Consider the following 13,457-nt stretch of genomic DNA (forward strand, 5'->3'; position numbering starts at 1 on the left):
TATCATATCAATATACTGTGAGTGAAGTGACATGTTCGGCTCAGTACCGTAACTGATTAAGTGAGCCTGAACTGGAACCTGAGGGTGTTAGTTGGAGCGTAACAATAGCAATGACATGGTGTAACGAAAAATAAAATACACAATAATTTGTTATTTTTAGCACCCATTTGCCGGTAATACTGAAACTGGTTTGATACACACTGGTGGGGGTGAGGGGGGGGGGCGACATGCATATGATCATGCACATACACATGGATTTGTACAGGATGCAGTGTTAAGATGAACACATGTCATCATTCTGGTAACCATTCAACAAGCAGAGTAAAGGCATAAGTGGTAAACTGAGAATCCAGGATGAGCCCGACTCCTAGCGAAACACATTAGCAACTTTTTCATAGTACTAATCATCAGTAGACATCAGTATTGCATATTTGTGGAAGCTGGGCCGTGTGCTGTAATACTTAGCTAAATAATGATTGCGGAGATTCTGAATTGCAGGACATTCTATGACAAAGTGGTATTCGTCTCCCACTCGATTTGTGTCACAAAGATGACACCTTCTTGCTTCCGTCTTGTGGTATGTTCATGTGTCTCCCTTTCAACACTGGGAGGCCATAGCACAATGGCAAAATGTCTAGATAATCTTAACACTGGGAGGCCATAGCACAATGGCAAAATGTCTAGATAATCTTAACACTGGGAGGCCATAGCACAATGGCAAAATGTCTAGATAATCTTAACACTGGGAGGCCATAGCACAATGGTAAAATGTCTAGATAATCTTAAAAGCTATTTGGCTTTAGATAAACTGTATTTTCTGTTGTACAGTTACGACATGTTTCTACCTATTTTTGTGTCAGTGTATCTATCTTTAAGCCTTTGGGGCAGATTATTTATCAGCCATAGGTTTGCTACAAATAGTGGATAGTACCACACAAAAGACAGAAAGACAGCCCATTTTCATCTAGAATCTGTTTGATTTTAACTTAACCATCCATTCTTAGGCATTGGTAAATCAGAATATTCAGTTAATGTGTACACCATGCGAAAGGAGATTTTTTTTTTCACGAAGCCGATCATAGTTGAAGGTACGTAACTCTCACTCAATGAGATAGCGGCAGTTGTTTCCCTTCAGTAAACGCGCTCGTGAGTCTGAGAGAAGACAGAATCGTTGTTCAACAAAAGCATAAAAGCGTAAGTTGCTCAACCCCGTCCCTCTCCCCACAAAAACAAAAACACACTCAATCCACAGAGAGAGAGAGAGAGAGAGAGAGAGAGAGAGAGAGAGAGAGAGAGAGAGATTGCTTTTTCTTTTCTGGTATGATTTTTTTTATGTGCGACAAAGGATGAGAACAACAAGTCAGTATACCTACACACACAGAGAGAGAGAGAGAGAGAGAGAGAAAGAGAGAGAGAGAGAGAGAGCTTCTTCCTTGTATGTACGACAAACAATAACAAGTATACACACACACACTGACACACACACTGACAGACACACACGCGCGCGCGCGCGCGGAAAGACACAGAGAGAGAGAAAGAGAGACCTTCTTCCTTATATGTACAACAAACAATAACAAGTACACACAAACACACACACACACACACACACACACACACACACAGAGATCAGTGGAAACACACACACACACACACACAGAAAGAGAGAGAGAGAGCTTCTTTATATGTACGACGAACAGTAACAAGTACACTCACACTCACACACACACACACACACACACACACACACCGGCACACACACAGATCAGTGGAAACACACACACACACACACACACACACACACACACACACACACACACAGATCAGTGGAAACAGAGAGAGAGAGAGATCAGTGCACAAAGACACAGACACACAAACAAACAGTCCATCCATGCACCCATACAGACAGACAGACAGACACGCGTGCTGCTCACCTGTATTTGTCAATGAACGCCTCTGGCTCGCGTACATAATCAGTGCGGGTAACAAACAACAGCGACCACAATGGCACAGACATGCGGTGTCGTGACTTGCGCCCAAAGGTATCCACAGGTATAGTATCCACTTCGGCACTTTTTGCATTGGTCGAAGGTCCTTCTCATTCCTCTCCCTCAGCTCTGCCAAAGAGTTAGTGAGACGCCACTCGGAATAGCTGTTCACAGGATTCCCCCAGGTAGGTATAATTTATGTCTGTTGAGTGGAAAAGCCTGAGTATCTGTCGTCCAGAGATTCTTGGGGGAGGCGCGGGGGGGGGGGGGGGTTGTTTGTTTGTTTGTTGTCGTTTTTCTTGTAGAACATGCAATGCCGTTCTACTCGTCATTCAGTCTCGTCGATATGTTTGGGTTCATCTTCATCATCATGTCCATCATGGTGTGATTTTTTCTTTTCTTTTTTAAATCATTTAGTAACACTCCAAATGATATCCTTTCTGTCAATGTGAACTCATCGCTAGGCTCAATTCATCTCCATGAACTATCGGCAGTCCCGAAAGACGTTTCAATGAAAACAGAACACGCATACGCTTGTATGTAACACCTGTGCTGACTTCTCGAACTGACCGACACATGATTATTTTCTGTCCTTCTTTCTCGTGTTGAACTGCTCTGCAAGACTTTTTCGCTCACAGGTTTCTCCGTGCGGTGAAAAAAACTCACAGGCAACGTGCTTGCATTCTTTTGAGGTTATCAGTTGAGACGGAAGCGGTCAAGTCAAAAGTTTCTTTCTTTCCAATCTTCATCTTCTTTTTTTTCTCTCTCTTTTTTTTTCAGATAAAAATACTCTCATCCATTTTACCATCGAACAATTCAACAACTCTCCCGACAATGTCCGAATAATAAATTGGACAACTTTTACAATGCTCCACAACGGAAATACCCGTGAAGTTCAAAAGTGCTTGAAAGTGCCCCGCCATGACGGATCAATATGTGATCGTCATTACAGGAATTTTCCTACATCTGTTAGATTTTTTTCAATACACGCCAGTAGGAAAGTAAGCTTGATATGTCTGCTTTAATTGTCCACGCAGAGCAAAGCCTAATCAGACTCTGAACGGTAATTCCGTGATGATATTTCTAGTATCCATCTCAGAAATTTAGAAGATGCTTTTCAAGTAAAACAGCAGACCAAGCCTAAAAAGTCTGCTTGTTGGGCGAAAACAAAAACAAAACTTTGAGATTTTGACACCCAAGAAGTTACAGAAGCTTTACAAAACACAAATGACGAAATGCTTACTGGTAGTTGTAACAAACTCTTGTCACATGGAGGAGTTGGGCGTAGGTGTCGATTTGGGGAGAAGGGAGAAATGGCAGTGGAGTAAGATGTTGCGAGCAAAGGGGAGAAAGTAGTGCAGTAGGCTAAGTGTAGTTCAGTTCTTGGGACTTTTGTCCCAGTCTAACAAAAAGTTAGATTGGTGTTGCCAGTACACATGCTCAGGAGTAATAATAGTGATTTTTATCATTAATCATATATGGATTTCAAAGTTGCTGATACTTTTTACCTGTTCTAGATTTTTTTTTTAATGTTAACACTGTGCAGCGCTGTGGCTGACCCAGATTCGTCCACTTCAGGGCAGGTAGGGGTAGAGAGAGTGAAGGGAGTGGAGCAATTTCGTGCGATACGTCAAACACTGGATTCACGTAGTTTTAGTAAAAGCATACGTGTATCAAAGAAGGAGGATCAACTAAATCAGTTTGCTGGTGAGGCATGAACTGAATTCAGAACACTGCACTTGTTCCACATGTCAGTGTTAACATCTTTTGTATTGTCTGAAATTGAGTGTGTCGTGAGTGGGCGTGACACAGGCAGTTGTTGGACTCCAGTGTGTGTGTGCGTGTGTGTGTGTGTGTGTGTGAAGGGATGGTCTCTGTATGCGTGTGTGTGTGTGTGTGTGTGTGTGTGTGTGTGTACGTGTGCGTGAAATGTTGCACGTGAAAGAGATTCATGTATAAAAAAAAATATATATATATATAAAAAACCTAAATGAATAAAATATGACGTAGATACAGAAGTGCCGAGAAGCCGGGTTCTCAATGACAGTTCTGGATAGATAGAATAAACACTATATTCCCATATCAGTATGCACTAAGTCATCATTTTAAGAATTAAAGGAGGATGCGTAATTTTATCGACCTTAGGTCAATGACTCAAAATCATTATACCGGTCACCCGTCAGGGATGCTCGTGTGCCTTCTGCACAGTATGACAAGGGAAATAAATCTAACATACCAAGGGTTGAAAAGAAAGGCAAAGTTATCTCTCTTGCTCAGTATGCAACTTCCAAGAGGACGTGCATGTGTGTGTGTGTGTGTGTGTGTGTGTTCATTTCGTGTATGTATGTGTGTGCTTGCGCGAGTGTGTGTGTGTGTGTGTGTGTGTATGTCTGTGTGAAGAACAAAAGGACTCCCAGCAACCTCTAGAAACAATGTGTTTAATTTTGTCTGTATATTGTCACCAATACATACAAAACAGAAAACAGACTAAAATGCATCTATTTCTTGTGACATCACCATAGTTTAAAAGTATTCAATGTTTTGATAATTATCTGCCAAACACAGACAATTCTTATTAGGAAACTGAAAGCATGGACCAGCCACAAGATGTATTTGTGTTTTTGTTGTCATCGTTATTGCTGCTGTTGTTCTTTCAATGTTTAAATAGGACAAAATGTTTTCTTCTTCTTGAACTGGAAAGAACAGATTCGGGAGACTCTGTGTGTGTGTGTGTGTGCATGTGCATGCATGCGTTTGCGTCGTGTATGTATGTATGTATGCAAGCATGTGTGTGTGTGTGTGTGTGTGTGTGTGTGTGTGTGAAAGTATGTGTGTTTTATCTTCAGTTTAACGCCTGTGTGTGTATGTGTGTGTGTGTGAAATTTAGTCAAACTGTGGTGAAAAAATGTGTGTGTGTGTGTGTGTGTGTGTGTGTGTGTGTGTGTGAAATTTAGTCGAACTGTGGTGAAACTGACATGACATAATATCCAAATGTTATCAAAACTCGCAGCTGCCTGACTGACTCATAAAAAAGCATGATCACTCGACAAAATGTGTAAAGTTCAAACCCTGCCCTGCACAGAACATTTCTTGTACTTTATCTTTCTTTTTGGGGGATAAAACATCAACATGTGACGAACACCTAGAATTATTGTTCAGCTATAGCACCTGACCTATGCTGCCAATTCTGTGTGGAATACATATAGTTTGCTTCAACATGTTTCTTGTGAAAGAAACATGATTGCAAGTCGCATGTCTGTAACTAACAGTGAAACTGAAAGCAACACGAGTACAAACTCATGTCCATAACAATTAAATACTAAACAGTAATACTAACATTCAAAATTAAAGCCACTGTGCATCATCAAGATTAATAACTTTTTTATCATGTGCAGTTCAATCATGTATCATTAACAGTACTTCTGCACCAAATGAAAATGAAACATATCATCATGTGGCCAAACATTTTAAGTCTTTTTCTGTTATTTGAACTGAAACAACATTGGTTCTGCTAAGTTCTTGAATCAGTGTTTACGTAAAAATGTTTGAAATCAACCAGATGTTATGGAATGTGTTTTGATGTTTTCTTTCCCAGTATCATAATTATCTAGTATAGTGGTAACAGAGCACACACACACGCACGCACACACACACACACACACTCATTTGTGCACAGGAATTTGTTTTCATTATATTTCCATTTTTTTAAGGCAGTTTCCAGACATTTTATTTCTTATTATTCTTAAATTCAATGGTTGATTTTTACACATGTTCATGTGCTTTCCACAAAATGAGATTAATATTTCATGCACCTTCACTGATGTTGAGAAAACTTACACTAAGACAGATGAGAATATACCTGAACATTACCATAACCATAAAATATATATGTAAAAATACCACGTAAACATATCATTTTAACCGATGAATAATCATAGGAGAAAAATAAAAGATCCAAGAAAAATATATATTCTCGATGAATAATCATAGGAGAATAATAAAAGACCCAAGAAAAATATATATTCTCAATACATGAATATGCTTGAGAAGATCATTTACCACCTCATGACATGCCCACTGAAGAAAAATTTCAAAGTTCAAGATTGTTCTCTCTCTCTTTCACACACACACACACACACACACACGCTGTAAACTACCTTATCAGCTCCCACTGTCACTTTGCAGAAATTTCACCCTAAAGTTGGGGGTCCTCTTTTACTGGGGAGGGGAGTTTTCATTTTGCAGGACCCCATTCCCATACTTATGTTTCTTAAATACCAAACTGAACAGACTGACAGGAGTGATAACAAAACAGTTACTGAAACCAGATACTGCGTCATGGAACGTCATGTTCTCACATGGTTTTCCAAGTGGAGGAAGGTGGCAGAATGGTTAAGATGCTCAGCTACCAACACAGAGAGTCCCCATGCGGGTGTGGGTTCAAATCACGCTCTCACCCTTTCTCTTAAGTTTGACAGGAAAATCAATGAGACAAAAAAACCAAGGTCCAATGTGCAGCATGCACTTGGCGCACAGAAAAACAACCCATGGCAATGACAGTGTTGTCCTCTGGCAAAGTTCTGTAGAAAAAAATCCACACTGATATGTACACAAATATATAAGCATGCACTCAAGGCCTGACTAAACACGTCACATGCGGTGTAGCATATATGGATTCGTACAAACGCAATGACGCCTCCACAAGTAACTGAAACTTACAGCGAAATTTTCCAGTGGCACATCGACTTATTCTATTTTATTATCTCTATAACTGAATACTGCTTTGTAAAGCAGCATGATCACAATAGCAAATTGAAAAATTATTTCATGATAACTTTCTTCCTTTTTTTTCAAATTGGGAGTGGGTGGATGTGTACTGGGTAAAGGATGTTCACAAGGTAGTTTGCAGTACACACACACACACACACACACACACATAAAAAGACTTACACACACAATGGGAGAGACTCAGAGAACAAGAGAGCTTGAATGCCAGGGGGAGAAAAAAAACAAAAAATACACAAGTTCTAAGACGACTCAGATCAGTTCAGTCTTGAAGGCAACAAGGAAAAGCAAAGAGGATCAATTTGAGGTGTCCCCTCTTTGGACATACATGCAGATATCCGTCCATGGGAAACAACCCACTCAAAACACAACTTCACAATTCAGCCAAAGAAAAAACATGAAAAGTGAAGGACACACTCTGAATCTGATATGAATCATAATTATAGTCTGAAATCTTTTGATAAAAATGCATTGTATGCAAAGACACTTAACCAATTTGAGTGCATGTATATATAGGAAATGTGCTTCACTAAATCCAACAATCTGAAACACCAGTGAAAGTGTATATTTTGTCAATTCAGATTATAACTGACATTTTTTTACAAAATTATAAAATATACACGCACAATATTTGTTTTTAACAATCCTGATATGTTCATTAGCACTGGGAAACTGGAATGAAAATATTCACAAATAACAATGGAATGGTATATTGTCACAACCGATGTTATACTAGTAATGGTAAATGCAAAAGGGAAAAAGAAAAGAAAAAAAGCGCCACATACAAGTTTCATGATGAATGAATACAGTTCATACATGATAAATTCACAGTCCTAGATATGTAAACCGTTTCCCATTCTGGGTTGTTCATAGTTTGACATTTCTTCCCTAATTACACAATCAACACACATCAACTGCATAAAAACATATTTACTAATTTAGAAAAACATGTAACAGGGACGAATATTATGCGCACACCTGCGCACTCGCATCCATGCACCAACACACAGGCACTAACACACAGGAATAGAAAAGATAATATGTACACATAAACTCATGGACTTCAACACATAAAATTATGAACTTCGATAAATCACTAGACAGAAGAACACTTTCAGTTGGTAATTCTGATTCACAACTCACTTTAAAAAACATAAGATGTGTTTGTACAATTCACAAACCTTTCCATTTCACAAAGCACTATAGAAATAAGATGAGTTTGTACAATTCACAAATCTTCTTGCATAGTCATGTTTTTTTCATGAACATACTAAAATTATATCCATCCAACTTCAAATGCAAGCAGAAAAAATAAAATAAAATAACAACCTAACATATGGAAATTAACAATACACATTTTTTTTTGTAAACACCATAATTTTTTTTTTAAAACATAAGCACAATTCATATAATCATGATTGCTTATTCTTACTTAATTCCCCTAAACTGCTTAAATGATAGAGAGTTTCAAAGCAATTCAGTCATTATTTTAAGCATTTTTGCCACTTGTCCCTCCAAACCTCCTCCAAAGAACATTTTCCACCATTGTAAACAAAAAACAAAAATACAAAAAGCAAGGGGTGTGAAGGGTCGGAGTATGGACAGTATCAAAATGTGCGTATTTCTATCAACCACACAATCTGACAAGCATGTGTGTCTTATCAGCACATAATTTTTTTCTTATATATATGACCCAGTCAAGCTAATTCATAGCCCTTGAAAGGTCTCCTGTTCAACCAGGGGTTTCGGGCAGATTAAAAATCTTGGGAGTCCTACTAGGGACTTTTCTGCCATCATTTCATCCCAGACCACCTTCAGAGGGTCTCTCTACTGCTGCACATTCTCGTCAAATCTGCATTGCGACAATCAAAGGCAGGAACACGTTTCAGTCATAATCCTCTAGGTTCCTGGGCCAAGAAAATCATGAAAGGCATGAACTCTTCTTCATATCTTGGTGTCCGACTAAAGCTCTTACAGTGGAATTTCACTCTTTCATACATTTGTTCCTGAAATTTTTAGAACATCCCAGGGCCCTACTCAATGAACATGCTGTACACCCTTTCTATTTTCAAAGCAAAAGGGACACACATTTACGCGTTATCAGAAATCCTGTTGAATGGAATCAGTATCATTGCTATCAAAAATCAAGACGTCTGCTCTAGTTAAACCATTATTTACAGTAGTGTTGTTGTCATGTGACGGGGTTTTTTTTTTTAGTTGCTTTTATTTCATTATACTCAAGTTTTACAACCTTCCACTACCAAATGAAAAACAACAATTTCATCATCAAAACTGTTTATATCTGGACCCTTTTCTTATCATAACTGAAAACAGGAAGATAGGGAAAATTCCTGGGCAATTCCTAACGATCAGAGACCTTGTAGCCAATCCTCTTGAGAACAAAGTGTTTATACAGTTTAAAGGGGCATTTTTCATTCTTCAACAACTAATATGCACTTTTACAATTATCCATGTACAAATTAACCCCCAGTTTTAAGCAATATCCATGGCCTTCAATACAAACATTTGTACATTTGTGGAAACTTATTCCAATGTTTAGATCTCTACCTTCATGTGTGCTTCTATATATTTAATGTTTAATTTACAGAACCTGTAAACTCAGAGATTTGTCCAAAAACTCCACAAGAGGGGCAAAACAAAGAAAAAAAGGGAAAAAAAAAAGGTCTCAATTTCAATAAGCTTTACCTATATAAATATGACTTTAACTTTGGTTCTAAAAGGGTTCTATGATTTTCATTATTGCTGGGTGTTTAGCTGGACTTGTATTTTCAACCTAACACTGTACTGTTGTTTAAACAGACCTGATAAACAAAGGTGGGAGGGAGGGTATGGGGTGGGAAGGAGAAGAGCCGCTGGTACCACTACAAAGTATTGTCAATGTCACAAGCTTTATAAATCCTCCCTCCAAGTCAAACAAAAAGGCTCCCTCCCCCTGCAGTCTCCATGATAATCCAAGTTCACCTCCTCAGCCAAACCAACAAGGCCAGAAACAACGACGCCATCATCATCAGGACAGTCCCGAACCCAGGCCTCAGGAGACCCGCAGCGTTGCAGCCGTCTGTGTCGCAGCGGCACTTGATGGTGAAGCCGCCGGAGCCCTGCCACCTGATGCACCCTGTCGGCAGATCGTTGGCTGGCTCGCAGGCCCGGGTCACCACTATGGAGTCTGTGAGAAACAAACAAGATAACTATTACATAAAGATATCTGTTTGGGTTTTTTTTAACAATAAAATAACAAGGCTTTCATAATTACATCAGTTATCAATGGTGATTGTGCAGACTGAGACAAGTGTTTGTGTTTGTTCGTGTGTGTGTGTGTGTGTGTGTGTGTGTGTGTGCAAGCGCACACGCATTACTCATTTTTTCAATTATATTCAAATATATGTGTGTGTATTTGTCTCTCCGTGTGTGTGTGTGTGTGTGTGTGTGTGTGTGTGCACATGTCACTGGTGTATATACATACACTATATGTGTGAATGTTTGTCAGTTTGTGTGAATGTGTGTCTGTGTCACTGTGCGTGCATGTGAGTGTGGGCATGTCACTCATGTATACTCATGTGTGGGTGTGGGTGTTTGTGTGTGTGTGTTTGCATGTGTGTGCACACTTGTAGATGCATACGATACATACAAGCACTTTAGACTTCATGCATGCGTACGTATAAAAATAAATCCATACACATGTGAACCTGTGTCATCATAACATCTCATATCCAGAAACGATAAGAGGAAAACACCATCAGACGGAAAGACACCAAACAGATCCATGAGCAACAGAAATGAATGCCATGACCAGTGCAAAAGAAACACTACCAACACAGTCATCAGACCACCACAATGTTCAACAGCATTATCCACAGGGCTAAAAACACCCACTGGTCCATTGTTTTCCAGGACAACTAAACCTGGCAGACAAGTGGAAATGCCCTCTCCATTTGTCTTTGAGTGACTAATGTTTGATTGTGTAAGTAAGAAGGGTGACTGAGGAGCAGGCTTCAGTGAAAAGCAAACACACTTCCCTCCCTCCCTGAACTTCTCCAACAGCTTTTTCTCAAAACAGAACTCCATGAGAGAGCAGCGTTACTGAAACAAGATAATTGAAGATATCTAGGTCTCCTTCTCCCTACTGCAGGGTGCTGTACTGTGATGATATGGTCTCCCCAGGGAGAGCAGCCTGAATTTCCCCCACACAAAAAAATACATTGTGACAAAATTACAAGTTACATGACAATACAATAAAATGGAGCACAACACAATACTACAACACAACTGACACGCACCTCTTTCCCATCCCATGATGTAGCCTGAGTCCCTGATTTTCTGTACCGTCTTGTACTTGAGGCAATGCGAGCCGGGGTCACACTCGCCCATGTTGTCAGCATTGTCGTTCACGTCGTATGGGTCCAAGCATGCGTCAGACTCGATGGTCACACACTCATGGCATTCCAGGCACCGACCTGTTGAGCGCCAATTCAAAGTTTGTTCGTATCACTCTTCTGATTCTTTTCCAACTCTTGTTTTGGCTTCAAATTCTGAACAACAATTCTCAGTCTATAACAGTTACATTTAAATGGAGTTCAAACTAACCACCTTCCATAAATCAACACTTCATTAACTCCTTCAGTGCCACAGGATTCAATATAAATGTTTAAAAAATACTCACCCTTGCCAGAAAATTTTGAGGATTCAGATATAATCTTTTTTTCTTTTTCCTTTTTTTTTTTATATCTTTTATTAATTTTAGCAGGAAAAGTAAGGAGATATACAGAAAGAAAGTAAATGTTTTTGTGACAGAAACTGAAAAAAGGAAAGTGGATTTCCAAATTATTTTAATTGTAGATAAATATTCAGGCAAATCAAAGTGAAGATAATAAATTAATAATTTTTGTGCATCAAAAAAGTCTGTTTCCACCTCCCACCTCCACAGAGTGATAAAGAAAAATGAAATACAGCTGGAAACAGCATGCTTATTCAGTTATTGTCATAATGTTACACAGGTCTGTAGAAGAAAATAAAATAGGTTATAAGTGTGTGTGTGTGTGTATATATATATATATATATATGTGTGTGTGTGTGTGTATATATATCACATGCATGATAACAATCACAACTCTTGTATATATCATATGTATGATAACAATCACAACTCTTGTACAAAAGTAAATAAACTATCCTAACAATGGCAAACGTGGCCTTCGTCAAGATTAAAGTCAATCAATGAATCATCATGTTCTCAGGAACTGAGCAGTCTAGCTTTTCTTACACCTAAAAACATACTCCTTTGGAGGGGAAAGCGCTTTGATGACACTCCCTCCTGGTTGCAACATGCCTGCTGTGCATACGGCTTGCCTCCTATTCAAAGCAGCTGGTCAATGATCAGTGACAAAAAACATGAAAAGAAACATTATATGGGTTTCCCGTCCATTGTCAACCCTGGGTTTCTTCAAAATAATGGATCATTAGCTGTTGTCACTTATGGCAGTTGAACACTGTCAAACAAAAGATAATTTATTGACATTCATGGCCACCCCACCCTTCTTCCAAGTCCTCTCCTCACCCTCTTCCCAAACTACTCAACTTAATCAAGTTAATGAATGCTCTGTGCCCTCACTGTCTGTCATAGTTGTATGCTCAAAGCTGATATCTGATTGGTTAGATAGAGTGAACAAAGTGTTGAATGTTGCTGTCACTGTGTCAGTTTAGTTTTGTCATTGTCTTTGTCACCATCTTCGAGTTTGAACAAATCAGCAGACAAGAGTGCTCTATCTCTCATTGCTGACTGTGACCACTGTCCTTGCTGGACAAAATTTTCAATGCATTTCTTGCAGATGCATATGACTATGAGGCAAACCCTCTTTTCATGCACAATCCACATGGTCCAGTTAGCAAATCATTACATATGTATGCTCATTTAAATAGTATGTTGATTAAAAAGACACATCAAAGTAGACTCAAACTAACCATTCAGCGTCTGTTTCTATTTTCTCTTTTTTTTCTTCTTTTTTTTAGTATTAGTACTATTAGAACTTGACAGAACTGAAAGAATGTGTCTATCCCTCCTGTCATAGCCTATTACTAATGGGTTTCTCAAATCTTTGACATCATGAACAGGTACAAGATGACAGAACTGATGATACACACATTGACGCATAACTTGATTCAGTCTGCTAGTCTATGACCACAAAACACACTGAAGTTAAGTCATGACATAGTATATATATATATATGTGTGTGTGTATGTATGTATATGTGTCTGTGTGTGTGTGTGTGTATATATATATATATATATATATATATATATTATACACTTGGGTAGAAACTAAGAAAGGTCCATCAGCATCACAGACTTCTTAGCTTGTAAATTCATGTTAATACAATGAATTTTCGATGTCAACTAATCAAGTTAGTGAAACAAATGTGAAACAACGATCTGATTCATTGATTCAATTTCAAGTTTCAAGTTACCCTCATCATTTCTAAAACGCTCAAAACAAAAACAAAACAAAAACCCACAAGCAGGTCCTGATAGAGCATCCCTAAATCAGTTCCCATGTTTTCGAATGTTTTCAACTCACCCAAACCGACGAAAGTTGCGAACAGTGCACAACTCAGAAAGAAACGTCTGTCCATGTTTGGCGAACGCGGAAATGCTCTCAAACTTTTTCTTCC

The 13,457-nt window shown here is 38.8% G+C and overlaps 1 protein-coding gene across 1 annotated transcript in view; it reads right to left on the bottom strand.

Moving 5' to 3' along the window:
* Positions 1-5,892: 5,892 nt before the first annotated feature.
* The window catches only part of LOC143300953 (uncharacterized), a 7,620-nt gene continuing 55 nt past the window's right edge, over positions 5,893-13,457 (bottom strand). The window contains exons 1-3 of the mRNA XM_076614902.1: positions 13,364-13,457; positions 11,069-11,245; positions 5,893-9,957 (exon numbers count right to left, since the gene is read on the bottom strand). The exon at positions 13,364-13,457 is cut by the window's right edge and continues 55 nt beyond it. Coding sequence (XP_076471017.1) covers positions 9,749-9,957; positions 11,069-11,245; positions 13,364-13,418 — 441 coding nt within the window. The 5' untranslated portion in view covers positions 13,419-13,457 and the 3' untranslated portion in view covers positions 5,893-9,748. The remainder of the gene's footprint in view (positions 9,958-11,068; positions 11,246-13,363) is intronic.

The sequence above is a fragment of the Babylonia areolata genome, chromosome 27, assembly GCF_041734735.1.
Source record: "Babylonia areolata isolate BAREFJ2019XMU chromosome 27, ASM4173473v1, whole genome shotgun sequence".
NCBI lineage: Eukaryota > Metazoa > Mollusca > Gastropoda > Neogastropoda > Buccinidae > Babylonia > Babylonia areolata.